Below are 20,000 nucleotides of genomic sequence, written 5' to 3'. Positions count from 1 at the left end.
TCCGAGTTCACTCCTATAGTCCCCCCTCTCCTTGATTCTCGTCACTTCCGTGTTCTATGATTACGGTCCCTACGTCACCTAGCGTCCCGTAAAGAATCTAGAGAGCTCATCTAGTATTTAGCACCTTTCAAAAAGTATCTAGAATCTCACCTGTCATTTAGCACCCTTATCCAGCATCTAAGACCTCGTCTAACATTTAGCGTCTTCACCTAGTGCCTAGCACCATCACCTGTGATTTATTTAGCTCCTCACCTAACATCTAGAAACTTAGAGGCATACACGTGTCACAGAGCTAGAAGCAAGATACATTCATGTGCCGCAGAGACATTAAGAATATCCTCCCCGTTAGAATGGGAAGAAAAAATAAACTTAAATCTAACTCTTTGCACAGAATATAAGTTCTGAATATATACGATAACCAACTCTCAAGGCATGATTAATTCCACCAGATGATTAGTAGGTTAAAATCTTGGACCCAGGAGCTTGCGCTCGGCGTAAGTTTATTTAAATCATTAGTGAAAGGTAATCCTAAAAATATATGTGATGAACACTTCCTCGATATGGGAACAATGTTTTAACAAAACAACTTAGTCGACAAAAAATACAATCCTGAAATTCGACAGTAAGACAAAAAAAAATGCGTAAAACGGCTTTAATTCGCTACAAGCTTCAATTTAAACTACTCAAAACGCCTTAATGTCTATCGGAAAGCCTCAATTTTACCCGAAATCACGAAGCGAAAATTCAATTTGGCGCGTGATATTCCATCAGCTGGGCTCCCCCATCAGCAGGGCTCCCCCATCAGCTGGGCTCCCCCATCAGCAGGGCTCCCCCATCAGCTGGGCTCCCCCATCAGCTGGGCTCCCCCATCAGCTGGGCCTCCCCATCAGCTGGGCCTCCCCATCAGCTGGGCCTCCCCATCAGCTGGGCCTCCCCATCAGCTGGGCTCCCATCAGGTGGGCTCCCCCATCAGCTGGGCCCCCATCAGCTGGGCCCCCCTATCAGCTGGGCTCCAATCAGCTGGGCCCTCATCAGCTGGGCTCCCCATCAGCTGGGCTCCAATCAGCTGGGCCCCCATCAGCAGGGCTCCCATCAGCTGGGCTTCCCCATCAGCTGCGACAAGGTGCGATTACACGAGAAACATTTGAATAGTTAACAGCATCACAGACGAGACAGAGAGAGAAAGACAGAGAGGACGCGCCTCTCATCTCCTGACGCACACGAACAAGACAACCAATCGCCTCGTTTATAAGGTCATTTGTCTCCTCGTGGACAACGGGGGTTTTGCAGAAGTTCCTTACTTCATTTCTTTCTTTCCTTCCTTCATTCCTTCTGTTTTTCATTTCGTCAGTCATACCTTTCTTTCTTTCCTTTCTTCGTGGTTATCGTTTGTTGACGGGGTGTATCGTGAATTGTACGATAGTTTGGGTAGGATGATGAAGGTAGGTGTATAACTACTCCTGAGATAGTTAGCGGTGGGGGCAAGAAGTGATAATTTAACTCACCTGTGACATCTTACCTTTGACCAATTCCATCACCTGTGGCCCATGGGATGACCTATAACCCCCTGGTTAGATTTGTAATTAACCCATGAGCTTTCTGACCTCTCATATGACCACTGATTTGACCTGTGGTCTCGCATGGTACCCTAAGTTTGACCTTTTACTTCTGACTTCTAACTCTCACGTGCCACCCGTGGCGTAACCCATGACCTCCTGGCGAATAGCGTGACTTGTGACCTTATGTCTGACCTTCCTGACCTTTACCATGCATTAGCTAGCCTCACCTGCGACTTGTAATCCATTAGTTTGATCTCAGATCACACTCCATTAAAAATGAAACGCTTTTAAACACAAAAAGGAAATAATGACGTCAATAACTAATGAGTATTTTGTTTATCTTCGTTTTATCCATAGAACGATAGACAGAGAAGGCAAAGAGAGAGACAAAGAACAAGAGAGAGATATATCGATGGATAGAAAGAGAGAGAGAGAAAAGACTGTAATTCCCCCCTCACACGTACACATACACACCTCTCCCTCTATCCCCTCTATCCTCTCTACTCACCCTTCTTAGAGGCGTGGAAGGAGTCGTCCCGAGGCACATACTGGATGTCGTACACCAGCGTAGTGTTGGCCAGGAGGTTGACGTCCTCGTTGATCCGAAAGATGGCGTACTTGAAGGCTAGTTCCGTCGGCCCCTCCCTCTGGTCCACAGTGAACATGGCGCCTGCAACACCAAAAACGGAAGAGTCAGGTGTGTAAAGTGGGGCTGAAGGGGTCAGGTGTGTAAAGTGGGGCTGAAGGGGTCAGCCCCTTGTGTAGCTGAAGGCTGGTGGTGGTAGGCCAGGTGTGTAAGTTAGATGGACCAGGCATGCATACATATTTTAGAAGTGTCACGTGTAAATGTAGGTATTGGCGGTGTCAGGTGTAGTAGCAGGTGTTAGAGGAGTCAGGTGTGAAGAAGGCACAAGTTATAAATCAATCAACATAAGAAATTCATCTAAGTTAAAAAACTATGCAAATATTATTATTATTTATAAGATATATATAGGAGAAAAGAGAGAGAGAGAGAGAGAGAGAGAGAGAGAGAGAGAGAGAGAGAGAGAGAGAGAGAGAGAGAGAGAGAGAGAGAGAGAGAGAGAGAGAGTAAATAACAATAACCACAATGATTAAGGTGAAGGATGCTTGCGAGTCACCTGGGAAATTCGGACAACGAAGACATTTATGTCATGTCAACATTGCCTCCCCTCACCCTTAACTCTACCCCCAATTCCACCCCACCCTCCCCAAATCCTCTCCCCTACACCTGTCAGCCTTCTCCTGCATCTCCAGACACACACACACAGCCCCTACCTCACCCCAAATACCTTCACAACATACCACCCATCACACGCCTCAAGTAACCTCTCACCCACGCCTCCACACACGCCAAAGAACCTCCACACCCCTCCCCCCCCCATACACCAAGCACAAGCAACCCACAAACACGCCTGCCCCACGCACCCCCCCTCTACACCACCACCACACACACCAACTCCCTACCTCTTTACTCCTGAGAGCAAAGTTAATAACACCGAATACATTTTTGCTGTTTCAGAGCAGCACGACGGCGCCGCCAGCATCCAAGGGGAGCAGCCAGTGTCTCTGGAGCAGAGGGGAGAGGTGGAGAGGCGCCCGGGGAAGGGGAGAGGATAAGGAAAGGGGTGCCTAGACAGGATGGAGAGTTTTCTGGTGAGGGGAAGAGAGAAAGGGTTGTGTGAGAGGAGAAGGGCAGAAGGGAATGATGGAGAAGGGCGATGGGGTGGTGTAGGACTCTGAGGGGGCCTGGTGCAGGGCAAGAGGGGAGGAAGAGGGGTCTGGTTGAGGGGCAAGAGGGGGAGGAGAGGGTAATTTAGAAAGGCATCGAGAGTGACTGGCATGTCAGGTAAAGAGGAAGACAATCACAGTCTTAGTGGAAGAGAGAGAAAAGAAATAGAAGATGCAGAGAAGTGAGTTGAGAGATGGGTGGAAGAAGAGAATATGATGACAGAAGAAGGGAAGGAGGAAAAGGAAAGTGAAAGAACAGAGACGAAGAGGGAAAGAGATGAAACGATAGAAAAAGAGAGAGGTAGGAAAAGAAAATGAGATGTAAGAAGAGAGGAAAATAAAGAGATGACAAGGGAAATATAAAGAAGTGAGGCTTCCCTTGGCTTCCCCTGTAGCCAAGAAAAGTCAGTGTTGAAGTCACAGATAATCCGCGGGAGACCGCAGCCATGATACATATCGCCTCCCAGTGCTGCTGACAGTCGGGTGCTGGAGATACAGCTTAGGACCCATTTGGAACCTTTGTTAATGAAGTCAGAATCATCAGACGGGCAACGTCCTATCAACAGGAGACAGTTGCCCCACAAGCGAGGCAACTCTCAACCCTGACTGTGTGGTAGTCAATGTGCTAACTCAAATGCTCATGTTGGCATGTCATTGGTTGCCACAGTCGTGTACCTGTCACCTGCAAGGAAGTGCTAAGATTAATTCCCACGCTAGGCGGGAAGGATTGCTAGGAAGCACCCTTCGACCTCACCGTGCTTTAGGTAGAAGCATGGTGAGGTGGGAGGTTTCTGCCTCATAGTTTATGTTAGATCAAGATATGCAATGCCGGCTCTTTTATGGCCTTGAAACAAGCTGGTATAAATTCCTCTGAGAGTGAACACACTCCTAAGTAAGGGATGTGACCTAAACAGATCCCTAAGTAATTCCTTTGAGAGTTGTCCTTACTCGTTCTGGTCTCAGTTTACCCAACAGTATTGTAAAGTATAGCTTCTCAGCGCTTCACTACGACAGAGCATACGTCATACGCTATACTTTAATACAGAATAATTCGCATCTGTTAGTATAACGTGATCTCTCATTGTAATTCTGTGAAGCATTTTGTTATATTTATTCTTATTAACATTTTCTCTACGTTTCTATTTTTTTCGATTGGTTCCCGGCGAGGATCGATATGGTTTTCCTTATAAACCATTACAAATCTTTCAAAAATATGTAACAATAACCTAACTAAACATGGCTTCAAAACCCCTCATTTTCTCAAAAAAAAAAAAAAAAGAACCAAACTAACTCCTTTCCACGGTTGATTCCAGCGCCGACAGATGGCAGCTCATGTCATAGGAACTGAAGGAGAGGCGAATATTGCAGCAAAAGGCCATATATCTTAGTAAGAAAAAGTTAAGAAAGGCCATTACCAACGGGGATGTGCCATTCACCAACGCACACCTTATCTAAGGAGTTTTTCCAATGCACTAACTTCAGGATTTCCAATCATTTCTGTACGTTATAGAGTGTTTTATCGCTTCAAACTGTAGTGTTTCTGTTCGTCTGAGGCTTTAATTACAACTCCAGCCTGGATCCTCTACTGTTCAAAATAGGTATTTACCCCTCACCATTTTTCAATTGTTTAATTGCAATTTTGTTGTTACTCTTTATAAGTATTAATAAAACAATCATTATTTCTATTTCTCTGATTATTCAACTAATCTACAAAGATTTTAATATTGCCTTTTTCTTCCTAATGTTTCCAAGTTATTTTTGAACTGTTTATATAAGACGAACATAAGAATTAAGGGAACTCGAGTGTGTTTTTGTCTGCTGGGACATTTGATTGCGGGTGGTCCGAACAGTGCAGTGAGTACTCAGGTTCAGCGTAACCTCCCTTACTCAGGGACTCAGCCCTAGCCCCGACTCAGCCCTAGCCCCGACTCAGCCCTAGCCCCGACTCAGCCCAACAAGCGAGATGGTTTTTGCCTAGCCACAAGCGCATAACCCAAAATGTCACATTTCTGCGCAGCAATTGCTTGAAAGCATTACAATTTCTACACTGGCTTCGACTGCAATCAAATTTCATCGCAATGAATATTAGAACGGATTGAATTCACCCCCTAAACCTCACATGACCTAAACGACCCCAGACCTCCCATGACCTTTGACCTAACTTGATATAAACAGCTCAAAAATAAAAAGAGGGGTGTTCCAGCTTTGACCTTAAGCCAAGAATTTGAAGGTGAGAGATCAGGCCAATGATTGCTAGAACACGAAGAGGAGGGGGGAGGGGGAGAGAGAACACCCCTCTCTCTCTCTCTCTCTCTCTCTCTCTCTCTCTCTCTCTCTCTCTCTCTCTCTCTCTCTCTCTCTCTCTCTCTCTCTCTCTCTCTCTCTCTCTCTCTCCCTCTCTCTCTCTCTCTCTCTCTCTCTCTCTCTCTCTCTCTCTCTCTCTCTCTCTCTCTCTCTCTCTCTCTCTCTCTCTCCTTCTCTCCGACAGGAGAGAAGAGCAGGGGAGGTAAAATAAAAAGAGAGACGTACTAGAAGGAGAAGAGATGTGGAAGAGAAAAACTATTATATTGAATAAGAAGAAGAAGAAAAATACGAATAACACAAGGAAAAAAATAGAAGAGCAGATAATAAAGAGAAATTATACACTGGAGTTTAAAATGTTCAGATAGACAGAGATCAATAGATCAGTTGGTACAAAAGATCCTATAAGACTTGTCCCAGAACTAAGGGGCAGGAAATATAAAGGAAGGTCGTGGTAACTTGGTCTCAACGTAGAGGGGGGAAAACAGATAAAAAGAGAGAGAAAGACATAACGGAGAAGTAGAATAACCAATGATTTTTGTTGTTTTAATCTCAGAAGATAGCAATTACAGATAGAACACAAAGAAGAAGAAGAAGAAGAAGAAGAAGAAGAAGAAGAAGAAGAAGAAGAAGAAGAAGAAGAAGAAGAAGAAGAAGAAGAAGAAGAAGAAGAAGAAGAAGAAGAAGAAGAGCAAGGAGGAGTAGGTGAGGAGAAGAAAGAGAAGTAGCAGAAGAATAAGAAAGAAGCAAGAGAGGGGGGAAGAAAGATGAGGATAATGAGAAGCAGAAGAGTAATAGAGACCACAGAGAAGAAACACCACGAATTTGAAGAGTCTTAGAAGAAAGAGAAGAATTAAACGAATGTGAAAATGGAGACAAAAAAATGTGAAGAAGAAGGAGGAGGAGGAGGAGACGAAGATAGGAAATATTCCAACCTCTGCCGACGCGGGCTGATATTTTTTCCCTAAGTCGCTCGTAGGAATCTCCAGAGGTCCTTTTTGAAAGGAAGGTGTGTGTAGCAGGGATCAGGGAGACGTTTAGAAGGAGAGAGGGAGGAGATGGATGGCAGGGGGGAGGGGGAAGGATGGATAATTCTATATACCGAAGGATAATTCCATATACCGAAGGATAATTCCATATACCGAAGGATAATTCCATATACCGAAGGATAATTCCATATACCGGATAATTCCATATACCGGATAATTCCATATACCGGATAATTCCATATACCGGATAATTCCATATACCGAAAGATAATTCCATATACCGAAGGATAATTCCATATACCGAAGGATAATTCCATATACCGAAGGATAATTCCATATACCGAAGGATAACTCCATATACCGAAGGATAATTCCATATACCGAAGGATAATTCCATATACCGGATAATTCCATATACCGATACACATCTATAGATGAAAAAACTCATCGGATTAGTTACTGAATTAGTAATACCTAATACAAGAGTTCCAGGAGCTAGGGCACTAGAACACAGGGCTCTGAACAGCTAATTTAACAGTTCACTCAACTAATCGGTCTCGGTATTTACGCTATAGTTAACAATCGCCACTAATACGACGTATTATGAAATGGTTCACAAATATTACTGCGTTTTCTATGCATCAGAGTACAACGGAGTACATAAAAATATAATCGGGGTTAATAAATTCATAGCAACTCACAAACATTCCCATTATGGTACATCAGGAAGGTTAAATCTCATCTCAAAAAGTTAATATCATTCTATTACAAGGCGCCAGAAATTTGACCAAATGGATAAGGGTGGGCAGACTGCAAATTCCTGGATTGTCAGAAAGTTTTTGACACAGTACCCCCATTAGAGACCAAACCTTTTCCTGAAGCCCACATGAGATGTATATCATCAGCGGTGTATGCGAGGTTGGAAAACATAAAAACTGCCTTTATAAATCTGTGTAAGGAATCATTCGGGAGTTTGTATACAACATATGTCAGACCAATGCTGGAATATGCATCTGCAGCGTGAAGTCAGATTGTATTATTTAGTCCTAGGTTTTGAGGCTTTTGGTTAGGGTAATGTACTTGAGAAAATAGAGAGAACGGGCTGAAGATAGAGCCCAATAGGCTTCGGAACCAGTATAGCGGTTAATTGACGGTTGAAAGGCAGGACCAAAGAGCCGAAGCTCAGCTCGGCAAGTACAACTAGGCGAGTGCACACACACACACACACACACACACACACACACACACACACACACACACACACACACACACACACACACACACACACACACACACACACACACACACACACACACGCGCGCGCGCGCACGCACGCACGCACACGTATGAATAGTCAGTGTTGTCAGTCATTGAGCCCATCCTGCTCCACATTACTATGCAGTCACACACCAGCCTCTGTTAATCTCCTTCGTCTGAGAAGACGCTGCATATTATGACCTGACTATTGGTCTCTCTCTCTCTCTCTCTCTCTCTCTCTCTCTCTCTCTCTCTCTCTCTCTCTCTCTCTCTCTCTCTCTCTCTCTCTCTCTCTCTCTCTCTCTCTCTCTCTCTCCCTCGTCTATGCATCCAGTTTAAGGACGTCTCTAGCCAATTGCTCCTACAACTGTTGAGTGCAATACCAATATAAACTCCTTTATATTTTCCAGAGAGGAGTAGGTCTTAAGTCCGAGCTGTGGGAGTCCAACTTTCCAGCAAGGATTTCTCAAAAGTAATCCCCTCTGGGGGAGGAATCCTGTGGAGATTCTCCTCACCCAAGTCTCGCCCTTCTGGACAGGACTGAAGTTTAGATGTTAATTTATTTATTTTTTTATTTATTTTTATTTTTATTTTTTTTTTTTTTTTTTGCTCTTGGCGTTTTGTGTTCCAATTTCTATTTTTTTTTTTTAGATTCAAAGCATGTTTGGTTTTTGTATTTCATGTTTATTTGTGTTTCATGTTTAGTTGTTGTATTAAAATAGTTTGGTCATTAATTACCTCTTTCCTCACAATTCTCTTTTGTGTTTCGTCTTGTACTATCTGTCTTCTCTATCTTCTATCTACTCTATGTTCTCTATTATCTAGTTTTGTCTACCTCTCTAATGTCTACTCAACATTCCATATTTTGTTTGGTTTACTCTGCTATTTCACCACTCACCCCCCACCACCCCCCACCTTACCCTCTCCCACACCCCACACCCACACCCCACACCCACCCCACACCCACACCCCCACCACCTCCCCACACCCACTCCCCCACCACCTCCCCATACCCACACCCCACACCCACCCCACACCCACACCCCCACCACCTCCCCACACCCACACCCCCACCACCTCCCCACACCCACTTCCACCCAACCATCTCTCACACACCCTCCCGAATCTCGTTGCCCAAACTCTGGAATATCTCTTTGATGACAACTTTACTTAATTATCTTACAGGGGAAAAGTTACATAATTCAGACAAAAAAAAGTTTTATAGGTAATTTTAGGCTTCTGTTCCATTTTTTAAGATCTTCCTCCTACCCAAAATTCGATAAAAACCCGGCAAAAAGGGAAGAAACTTTGCTGAAATTTATGAAATGTCGAAGCTTTTCACGGTAATTTTTGTATTTTATGGGCGTGGAAGAGGGAGGATATGTAGCAATGTCACTCTCTCTCTCTCTCTCTCTCTCTCTCTCTCTCTCTCTCTCTCTCTCTCTCTCTCTCTCTCTCTCTCTCTCTCTCTCTCTCTCTCTCTCTCTTTCTCTCTTAGACTTCAGTATTATACTAACAGGATCATTCTCCGATTTCTAAAATGTATTGATATACTCTCGTACTGCCCTTTGAAAGTGTTTTCGAGCATGTGATTTTCCAAACAAGATTTCTTTGGAAAATCATCTGGCAAGTGTTGCATGTGAATGCATAGAAGGTTTTCTGGCAGATGTGTGTGTACTCGCCTAGTTGAACTCACCTATTTGTGCTTGTTGGGGATGAGCTTTGGCTCTTTGGTCCCGCCTCTCAACCGTCAATCTACTGGTGTACAGATTCCTGAGCCTACTGGGCTCTATCTTATCTACATTTGAAACTGTGTATGGAGTCACCCACCACCACATCACTGCCTAATGCATTCCATTTGTTAACTACTTGGACACTGAAAAAATACTTTCTAATGTCTTTATGGCTCATGCGGGTACTCAATTTCTACCTGTGTCCCTTAGTGCGTGCGCCCTTTGTGTTAAATAGTCTGTATTTATTTTCCCTATCAATTGATTTGAGAATCTTGTATGAGGTGATCATGTCCTTCTATTTGTCTTCTGTCTTCCAGTGACGTGAGGTTTAATTCCTGTAGTCTCTCCTCGTACCTCATGCCCTTCAGTTCGGGTTCTAGTCTGGTGGCAAACTTTTGAACTTTCTCCAGTTAAGTCTTATGTTTAACGAGTTATGGACTCCATGCTGAGCCCATATTTCGTCAAACATAAAACTAAACTGGAGAAGGTGTGTGTGTGTGTGTGTGTGTGTGTGTGTGTGTGTGCGTGTGTGTGTGTGTGTGCGTGTGTGTGTGTGCGTGTGTGTGCGTGTGTGTGTGTGTGTGTGTGTGTGTGTGTGTGTGTGTGTGTGTGTGTGTGTGTGTGTGTGTGTGTGTGTGTGTGTGTGTGTGTGTGTGTGTGTGTGTGTGTGTGTGTGTGTGTGTGTGTGAATGGAAGTGATGTCCTCTTTACCCAAGCATTGATCCCAAGTCTGTTTCCAATCAAAACCACCCAGTTTGTCCATGACAACACCTTGTCGATATTCGTGAGTATTTTATATACCGTAATCAAATCACACAATTTTACGATCTTCCAATATCATAAGGCTCAGCTCTCATCTCAGTGATTTACGTTCAATGAGATATTTTAAATTTACGTTTTAAATCCCAGTGTGATACTGGCACTGTCTGTGTGTGTGTATCCCCAAATGTATGTGCTTGCAGAACGAGATCCACCTCCTGGGCCTCGCCTTTCATTTATCACCCATACATTCTCCTCGCCCACCGCCTTACCCAATGTTTAATTGGTATCCGTCCCCATTATTCCCCCTATTTCCTTACCTACGTTTGATTACTCAGCCTTTCCCCCCACACAACTTCAACTCTTTCACATGGGAATTTAAGATAGATTTGTACCTTGAATATTTTAGTTACGGGCTCACCATAGCCCGTGCTACATGTCCCAGAGTGGAACGAAAAGTTGTATGAAAAATAAACCCTTAAATAACTATTAAAACTTTCTTCGCCATGAATTTCGATAACTTGATTGTTCTTCTTTAATCCCGAGAGAAAGAAAATAGTTAGAAGCATAGAAAGCTTTTATTGTAAGATCAACAACGCCAGCATATGTGTTCATAGTTAACAAAATATACTTAAAGGAACGCCTGCTGCCATATTATATATATATATATATATATATATATATATATATATATATATATATATATATATATATATATATATATATATATATATATACATATATATATATATATATATATATATATATATATATATATATATATATATATATATATATATATATATATATATATATATATGCAATTGACGATCACAAAACACTGATCATTTTATGCGGAAAATCCACAGAGAAATATGAAATGAGGTGAACATTTCGGCTTTGTTAAAGCCTTTGTCAACACCAGACTGACTAAGGAGAAGGGAGAAGGGGGAGGATATATAGGCCGACACCTGACCCACCCATCCCTAGGGTTGGTCAGGTGTAATTAACCAAAAACAGGTATAGCTTAGCTTAGAAAGCTAAGCTATACCAAAAACAGGTATAGCTTAGCTTAGAAAGCTAAGCTAAGCTATACCTGTTTTTGGTTAATTACACCTGACCAACCCTAGGGATGGGTGGGTCAGGTGTCGGCCTATATATCCTCCCCCTTCTCCCTTCTCCTTAGTCAGTCTGGTGTTGACAAAGGCTTTAACAAAGCCGAAACGTTCACCTCATTTCATATTTCTCTGTGGATTTTCCGCATATATATATATATATATATATATATATATATATATATATATATATATATATATATATATATATATATATATATATATGTGTATATAAAGAGCCTGTATGTATATATATATAAAGAGCCTGTATAAAAGATATTATTTTATTTTTACTCTCACTGAAGGACGTTATCGGGTTTGGTGACACTGTCTATTTTGGGTGTTTTTCAATAGATCGCTTCCAGAGCCCCATTCTGAGAGCTGAAACTTACTACATATTGCTTATTGCCTGTGAGCGTTGCCATGGTGACATCAGAGTCCTCAATGTACCTGCAGGTTTTTGCAAGAACTGAACGACGTGATTTTGGGATGCTGCTGAGGTTGTCTATAGAATGTAAATGTTAGCTGTTAGGAGCACAGACCAAGACAGGAGAGGAGGCTCGCTCCCTCTCACACAACACCCAGTCGGGATTCACCTCACTGGCACTCTGCCCAGGTAGTTTAGAAAGTGCTTCAATGTATCGAGAGCTTTCGCTATTTATTTAACAATACTTAAATTCTACTTTTAGAGGGTTGATTGACATGCCATTCTGGGGGAAAAATAGGATGTTTGTCTGCTTCAGCCTCTCTCTCTCTCTCTCTCTCTCTCTCTCTCTCTCTCTCTCTCTCTCTCTCTCTCTCTCTCTCTCTCTCTCTCTCTCTCTCTCTCTCTCTCTCTCTCTCTCTCTCTCTCTCTCTCTCTCTCTCTCTCTCTCTCTCTCTCTCCCTCTCACTCTTTTTATCTCCCTCTATCTCTCTTTAATTCATCGATATTTACCCAATCTATTACACTATATCTATTGACATACACTAATAGATGCAACACTCCAGACATTCTCCCAGAAACACAGGGATCCTGCGAAATTGTGTCACATTTGTGCTAAACACAAAATTATATGTTAAAATAAAAGCGAAACTACAATAATTTAAGGAGAATAATGCAAAAACAATTCGCGCCTACATTATTCACTCATAAATTTGTACATGCAAATTTAGTTTATGATAAATTTACACGAGTGATTAGAAAATACAAGTTCAAGACAAATCAATATACCAAGAAAAAAAACAAATTGATTATATGCAATTATATCAGAATCAAATTCCTGTACAATGCCAATTATTTCAGTAATTGCGGAAAAAAGACTTTTAACGAATTCCTTTAAGGGGGGGGGGGAGAGGGAGAGGGGGGGGAAAAAGTAATCGACTTTTTTTTTTGGACGAGGACGAAATTCCTTTTAAATTTGCTCTTAAAGTCTAATAGCACTGCCCCTCGATGTTGTGAAAACTGTACGTGGGGAAGGAGAGATATTTTTTATCTTTTAAATATCCACTGTGGTGCTTCTGGGGGGGTGGGGGAGTTGGGGAGGGGCACTTGGAGGAGATCACAAGAGGGTGGAAAGGAGAGAGAGAGAGAGAGAGAGGGAGAGAGAGAGAGAGAGAGAGAGAGAGAGAGAGAGAGAGAGAGAGAGAGAGAGAGAGAGAGTCAGACACGTAGAGAGAGACATACATAACTCCAAATGTAGAATCCAATATCAATAGCCAGAAACAGAAGCCAACAGCAATACTCACACCACAGGAACAACAGCCTGGGACAATAACTACTGTACTAGCAACAATCAATGATAACTAACAGTAACACATAATGCCGCTGACAAATACCAACAACATACTAGTTATTGTTACTATAACAATAACAGAATAATTATAACAGTAACAATATATATATATATATATATATATATATATATATATATATATATATATATATATATATATATATATATATATCAAAGAATTTCGTGATCACGGCATAAAAATTCCCAAACTCGCGGCCCGCCGAAGCCCAGACCATTATCAAGTAACGTGATAAATCACTCCTCTGTAATCAAGGACAGGAAGTTTTAGGGTGTTAGATGGCCAGACAAAAGTGTGTTAGATGGTGAGACAAAAGTGTGTTAGATGGCCAGACATAAGTGTATTAGATGGCCAGACAAAAGTGTGTTAGATGGCCAGACAAAAGTGTATTAGATGGCCAGACAAAAGTGTGTTAGATGGCCAGACAAAAGTGTATTAGATGGCCAGACAAAAGTGTATTAGATGGCCAGACAAAAGTGTGTTAGATGGCCAGACAAAAGTGTATTAGATGGCCAGACAAAAGTGTATTAGATGGCCAGACAAAAGTGTATTAGATGGCCAGACAAAAGTGTATTAGAGTGCCAGACGAAAGTGTGTTAGAGTGCCAGACGAGGAGGGGGGGAGAAACAAGGTAGTTAGAGAGCCATTTTCACGTAACAATCACGACCCCATTAACTCCACACACCAACAATTCAAAACAAAGAATAGAGACCAAAAAGAAAATTATAACAAATGGCGAGTAACGCCTGAAAGTGAATTACACCCTAACGACCCAACTACGTGCTTCCTGTAATATGTTATAAACACACACATTATATTTACCAAATCGTTTTATTTACAACGGACACCAAATGCTCCTCAATAGTTTTATTTTTTTATCGATGAGATAATATTGGGGCCATTCATTGGGCTTGAACCCGCGTTCCTGAACTCTCCAGGTAATATTTTCTCATAGCAACATTATGTAATGTTGATTTCAATGTGTGTTTAATTACTGTCATTCTGGATGACATTTATTGCGTCGTCCGTCGCAAACATTATTTTGTTTTGCATCTGAAGGCAGTCTCTACATCAACATCTTAAGTCGGATAACACCACTCTCTACATCAACGTCTTAAGTCGGATAACACCACTCTCTACATCAACATCTTAAGTCGGATAACATCACTCTCTACATCAACATCTTAAGTCGGATGACATCACTCACTACATCAACATCTTAAGTCGGATAACATCACACTCTACATCATCATCTTAAGTCGGATAACATCACTCTCTACATCATCATCTTAAGTCGGATAACATCACTCTCTACATCATCATCTTAAGTCGGATAACATCACTCTCTACATCATCATCTTAAGTCGGATAACATCACTCTCTACATCAACATTTTAAAACTGACCACATAAATCACCACAAAATATTACCATTGTTGCCACACACACACATATCATCCCCCTGAATGAGCGCAGGTGTTCAACACCTTCGCTAAATCAAGAAGGAAAACTTCCATATTTTCCTCGTTATCCAGAAGTTTGGTGGTTCTTAAAAAGTTGCATTGTTTACGGCTTTTTGATGAATTAATAGACCAAGAACTATGCAGTAACGTAACCATAAAGGCAATTGTAGTTCAGCATTCCTCAGATATTGTCATTCAACAAGGTCAATGAGTTCAACATTAATTTAGAGGTGAACAAAAGGAATCTCATCAAAGAAATTTTCAACACGTCTATACACCTACCAATAAACTATTGTTATCATGCATTTCGGTACAGCAAATACAGCCTAACTCTTCTCTATCATTTTTTTAGCTATTAGGTCTATAGGTTAGAATGATCGTTTGTCTAAATCAAAAAGGGTGCTTTAGTCTATTGACTTTTTATAGGTAACAGTCTATAAGCCCCTAGGATGCCCCTGTTGTCAGATTATATCTCTTTGAAACAGACCATTTGATGCCGTGGTCCAGCGGTTGTCAAGTCTGCAGGGCAGAGGTTGAAGGTAAGCTTGACGACTAAAATCTCTCTGGAGGGTTATTAAGCTTGCTGGCCAGCCAGTAAGTATGCTGAATTCTCACTTCATACACCGAGAAGTTTGGTGTGTATATATATACATTCTTTGGATAATAAAGAGCTCGGTTTCTTACAAGTACCTGACTGGATGTTTGGCTAATCTTGGATGGAGAGTTAACGGAGCTGCAACAGGAGAGAAGGAAGGCCAAGTAGGGTTCTCTGACCCTAGCCACACAACCCAGCCCGTCCTTGTATAAAAAGATCCAAGTTCGTTAATCCAGCCGCCAAACCCCCTGTTTGTAAACGGAAAACCCTTTTCATACGACTCACAACTGATGACGTTCGAACATTTCTCGAGACGACCTCTGTTCGAACCACAACGCTGTAAATGCTTTACCTACGTACTTCAAATGCAAATAATTGCCAACAGAACCTATACACTTAACCTAACTTACGCATAACTATACATAGAACTTTAATGTATAATAATGATAATTTATATATGAGAATAAAACTACTTTTAATACCTAATACGTATACACTTGTGAATGCGTCTTGGGGGAGGGGAGGAAGGGACGGCCGGTGCTTTAACGAGCCTAACCTAAAGACAGGTTGCCAATTAGTTTGGTCATTGACCAAATACATTGACCATATGCACCTCAGTATACAATATTTATTATTTTTTCCAGATTTTCAGCAAATTTCAAACACATTCCGAAACAATACAAATTGGCTGTTGAGCAATCTGTGTTTCCATTTTGCCCGACATGTGTTTCAAAATCTAATTTCTCTCATGTGTCAAAATCTAATTTCACTCGACATGTTGTCAAAATCTAATTATCACCTTCACGTGTTATATTCACCGAGAAAGCTGGGGACACATATCGATGTATGTATATATGTATCTCTTGATCTCACCTTGATTGCTTGGAATTCGAGTGCAAAAGCAAAATGCAGAATGAAAAATAAAATATTTTTGTTTTTGTATTAGTGTGCGAGAATGGAATGTTTATAGAAAACGAATCGCAGCGTCGTTTAAACGAGAAAGAGAATGGGCTGCGGATACCGGTTAAAAACACGTGAAAGAAAATAAGTTTGTTACTAAAGAGAGAGTACTTTGCGCAATGTACTCTGAATCTGCATCTCTCTGTGTGCAAGTGATAATGTTAAGAGCGTTGCAGAGTGCAATGAAATTCTACACGTCAAAAAATAAAAGGATGAATGCCTGGTGAGCAGTGGGAACGTGAGAGAGAGAGAGAGAGAGAGAGAGAGAGAGAGAGAGAGAGAGAGAGAGAGAGAGAGAGAGAGAGAGAGAGAGAGAGAGAGAGAGAGAGAGAGAGAGAGAGAGAGAGAGAGAGAGAGAGAGAGAGAGAGAGAGAGAGAGAGAGAGAGAGAGAGAGAGAGAGAGTCTGTTGCTGCTGCCGCTGTTGTTTTTGTTGTTTGTTCAGCTCTTCCTCTTGCACTGTCAGCTGTTCCTGCTTTGACAAATTAGGTCAACGTTGTCGTCGTTGTTTGGGACATAGTGAACAAACACACACACACACACACTGGTGGCCGGTGGCTGAGCGGACAGCACGCTGGACGCGAGATCCTGTGATCCCGGACTCGATTCTGGGCGCCGGCGAGAAACAATGGGCAGAGTTTCTTTCACCCTAATGCCCCTGTTACCATAGTAGTAAATAGGTACCTGGGAGCTAGTCAGCTGTCACGGGCTACTTCCTGGATGTGTGTGTGTATGTGTGGAAGAAAAAAAAGTAGTTAGTAACAGTTGATTGGCAGTTGAGAGGCGGGCCTAGAGAGCAGAGCTCAACCCCCGCAAGCACAACTAGGTGAAATTACACAATAAAAATTCTGAGGAAGTCAAAATAGTTTAAAAATAGACGCATCCTGCCAATGGGACTCAGTTTGCTTCGGGAATGGTTCATCAGGTGTACTGAAGGAGAGAGCTTAGTTCGTGATCAAAATTTTATTGGAACCGATAAATTTAATATTCAGTTTATTTTCCGTGTGTGTGTGTTTGTGTGTGTGTGTGTGTGTGTGTGTGTGTTTGTGTGTGTGTGTGTGTGTGTGTATTTTTGTGTTTGTGTGTGTGTGTGTGTGTGTGTGTATTTTTGTGTTTGTGTGTGTGTGTGTGTGTGTGTTTGTGTGTGTGTGTGTGTGTGTGTGTGTGTGTGTGTGTGTGTGTGTGTGTGTGTGTGTATTTTTGTGTTTGTGTGTGTGTGTGTGTGTGTGTGTGTGTGTGTGTGTGTGTGTGTGTGTGTGTGTGTGTGTGTGTATTTTTGTGTTTGTGTGTGTGTGGATATTTACTATTTGTGCCTGCAGAATAGAGCTAATAGCTCTTGGATCCCCGCCTTTCTAACCAATCTATTTTTCCTCTATTATGTCTACTACATATATTTATCTCTAACACACACACACACACACACACACACACACACACACACACACACACACATCCCCAAGAGCAGCCCGTAGCAGTTGTCTAACTCCCAGTACCTATTTACTGCTAAGTGAACAGATGCATCAGGGTGAAATAAACTCTGCCCATCATTTGTAGCTGACTCATCCGGTAGTCGAACCATTATTGTTTAACTTATAACAATAACACATAAACAGGGTAACATCAGCATCATATGGGAAGCTGACAAACATTAGAAGGTCATTTATTAAACTACATAAGGATTCTCTCAAAGCAATCTACGCATCCTATATTAAACCTATACTGGAATGTGCTAAGAGGGTTAAGTAACAAGAAACTAAAAAAATATATCTCATAATAATAACGAGGAGAAAATAAAGGAGCTATGACCACCACACACAAAATACTTTGTAGGATATACAGGATGGACAAAGATATCCCCAGTAAATTGAAAGAAAGTACGACAATGGAATATACTTGGAGCCGACGAAATGTAATGAAATACTTCGTCCCTGCACGGTTGGTCAGCAAGTGAAAAGTACTGAAAAAAGAAGTTGTGGAAGCCACCTCTCTCCACTGTTATAAATCCAGAACCGACAAAGAATTCGGAAATCAGGATAGTTCAATTATAACCCAACAGGTATTAAAAAGGCTACCAAACAAGGCATAAATAGGTAGTTCTCACTGCTCCTTAAACACTGATTAGGAAAGCACCACCGCTACCACTACCACCTCCACCACAACTACCACCACCACAACCACCACCACTACAACTACCACAACCACGTCCACTACCACTACAATCACCATTTCATGCTACAACACTAACACCACCTCCACCACAACAAACACCACCACCAGCACAACCACTACCCCCACCACAATCACAGCCCCCACCACAACCACCACCACCACCATCTCCTGCAACAACCTCAACACCTGCAAAGTCCCAGACCTGTCGCAGACCTGCAGCAAAGTGGAACTGACACAAAGGGAAAGGAACCGAAAAAAGAATAATGGAAATTGACAGAGGTGATTAAGCTGATACAGGCCCAAAAGCAAGAGACAGTGTAATTAGTGGGTGGGTTGGCGGGAATTGCCTGCCACTGGGGGAATCAAAGGAAGAGAGAGAGAGAGAGAGGAAGGGAAGATGGAACGGGGGATTGGCATACGGGAGAGAGACGTAAGGACAAGGAAGAGTCGACCAAGGTAGAAAATAAAAGGGAGAGAGAGAGAGGAACTGCGATAAAGGAATGAAAGCAGGAAAGAAGGTTAGAAAGCGCCAGATAAGGTGGAAAATGGAATGGGAGAGATAAAGAAAGGAAAGGTCGGGGAAGGAAAAGGGAGAGAGGAACAGGACGGCGCCACAAGGAGACAATTATCTTGACTATTGCTGTGTTTTCACCCATTAATGTTTATGTTGTCTTTGTTGTCCTTGTGTATTTGTCATCATAGGTCTGTCTTGCTCTATCTTCTTTTATTGATTTTATATTCTCTCTTTCTCTCTCTCTCTCTCTCTCTCTCTCTCTCTCTCTCTCTCTCTCTCTCTCTCTCTCTCTCTCTCTCTCTCTCTCTCTCTCTCTCTCTCTCTCTCTCTCTCTCTCTCTCTCTCTCTCTCTCTCTCTCTCGTCCCAAATTATTATAACATCACTAAATTTCAATTTCACCATTTAGTTTACTTCAAATGTCCATGTTGCACAGAGGTAATATATTTCCCATTTCCACAGAACTGCCTTTCTCAATTTTTCATTTTAAGTCTTGGCCCTCGACCTCAATTTCCTCCTTCAGCGAGCAGTTCTCTTCACCAGCCGCTCATTTCCTCACTCGGTGCTGGAGAACAGTTTATCATTTTCAGAGGCAGTACCGTCGTTGTTGGGAGGACTCGTCGAGGACCTTCCTCCCTTCCTGGTCGTTATAGCAAGACTTCCGGTTCATGATAGTGGGAGTTTTTTGGTCGCTTCATAGACTAGTGTGTGTGTGTGTGTGTGTGTGTGTACTCACCTAGTTGTGCTTGCGGGGGTTGAGCTCTGGCTCTTTGGTCTCGCTTCTCAACCGTCAATCAACAGGTGTACAGGTTCCTGAGCCTATTGGGCTCTATCATATCTATACTTGAAACTGTGTATGGAGTCAGCCTCCACCACATTACTTCCTAATGCATTCCATTTGTCAACCACTCTGACACTAAAAAAGTTCTTTCTAATATCTCTGTGGCTCATTTGGGCACTCAGTTTCCACCTGTGCCCCCTTGTGCGTGTGCCCCTTGTGTTAAACAGCCTGTCTTTATCAACCCTGTCGATTCACTTGAGAATCTTG

At 42.1% G+C, this 20,000-nt stretch overlaps 1 protein-coding gene across 1 annotated transcript in view; it reads right to left on the bottom strand.

The window, feature by feature from the left end:
• LOC138369014 (glutamate receptor ionotropic, kainate 2-like) overlaps positions 1–20,000 on the bottom strand; it is a gene marked incomplete in the record, with an annotated part of 159,748 nt that overhangs the window by 84,600 nt on the left and 55,148 nt on the right. Inside the window, 1 exon segment of the mRNA XM_069331855.1 lies at positions 2,068–2,229. Within this exon segment, the coding sequence (XP_069187956.1) occupies positions 2,068–2,229 (162 nt within the window).

Source organism: Procambarus clarkii, chromosome 26 (genome assembly GCF_040958095.1).
Source record: "Procambarus clarkii isolate CNS0578487 chromosome 26, FALCON_Pclarkii_2.0, whole genome shotgun sequence".
Classification (NCBI taxonomy): domain Eukaryota; kingdom Metazoa; phylum Arthropoda; class Malacostraca; order Decapoda; family Cambaridae; genus Procambarus; species Procambarus clarkii.
Note: the sequence above shows the minus strand (reverse complement) of the source record. Positions and strands in the feature narration are given on the sequence as shown.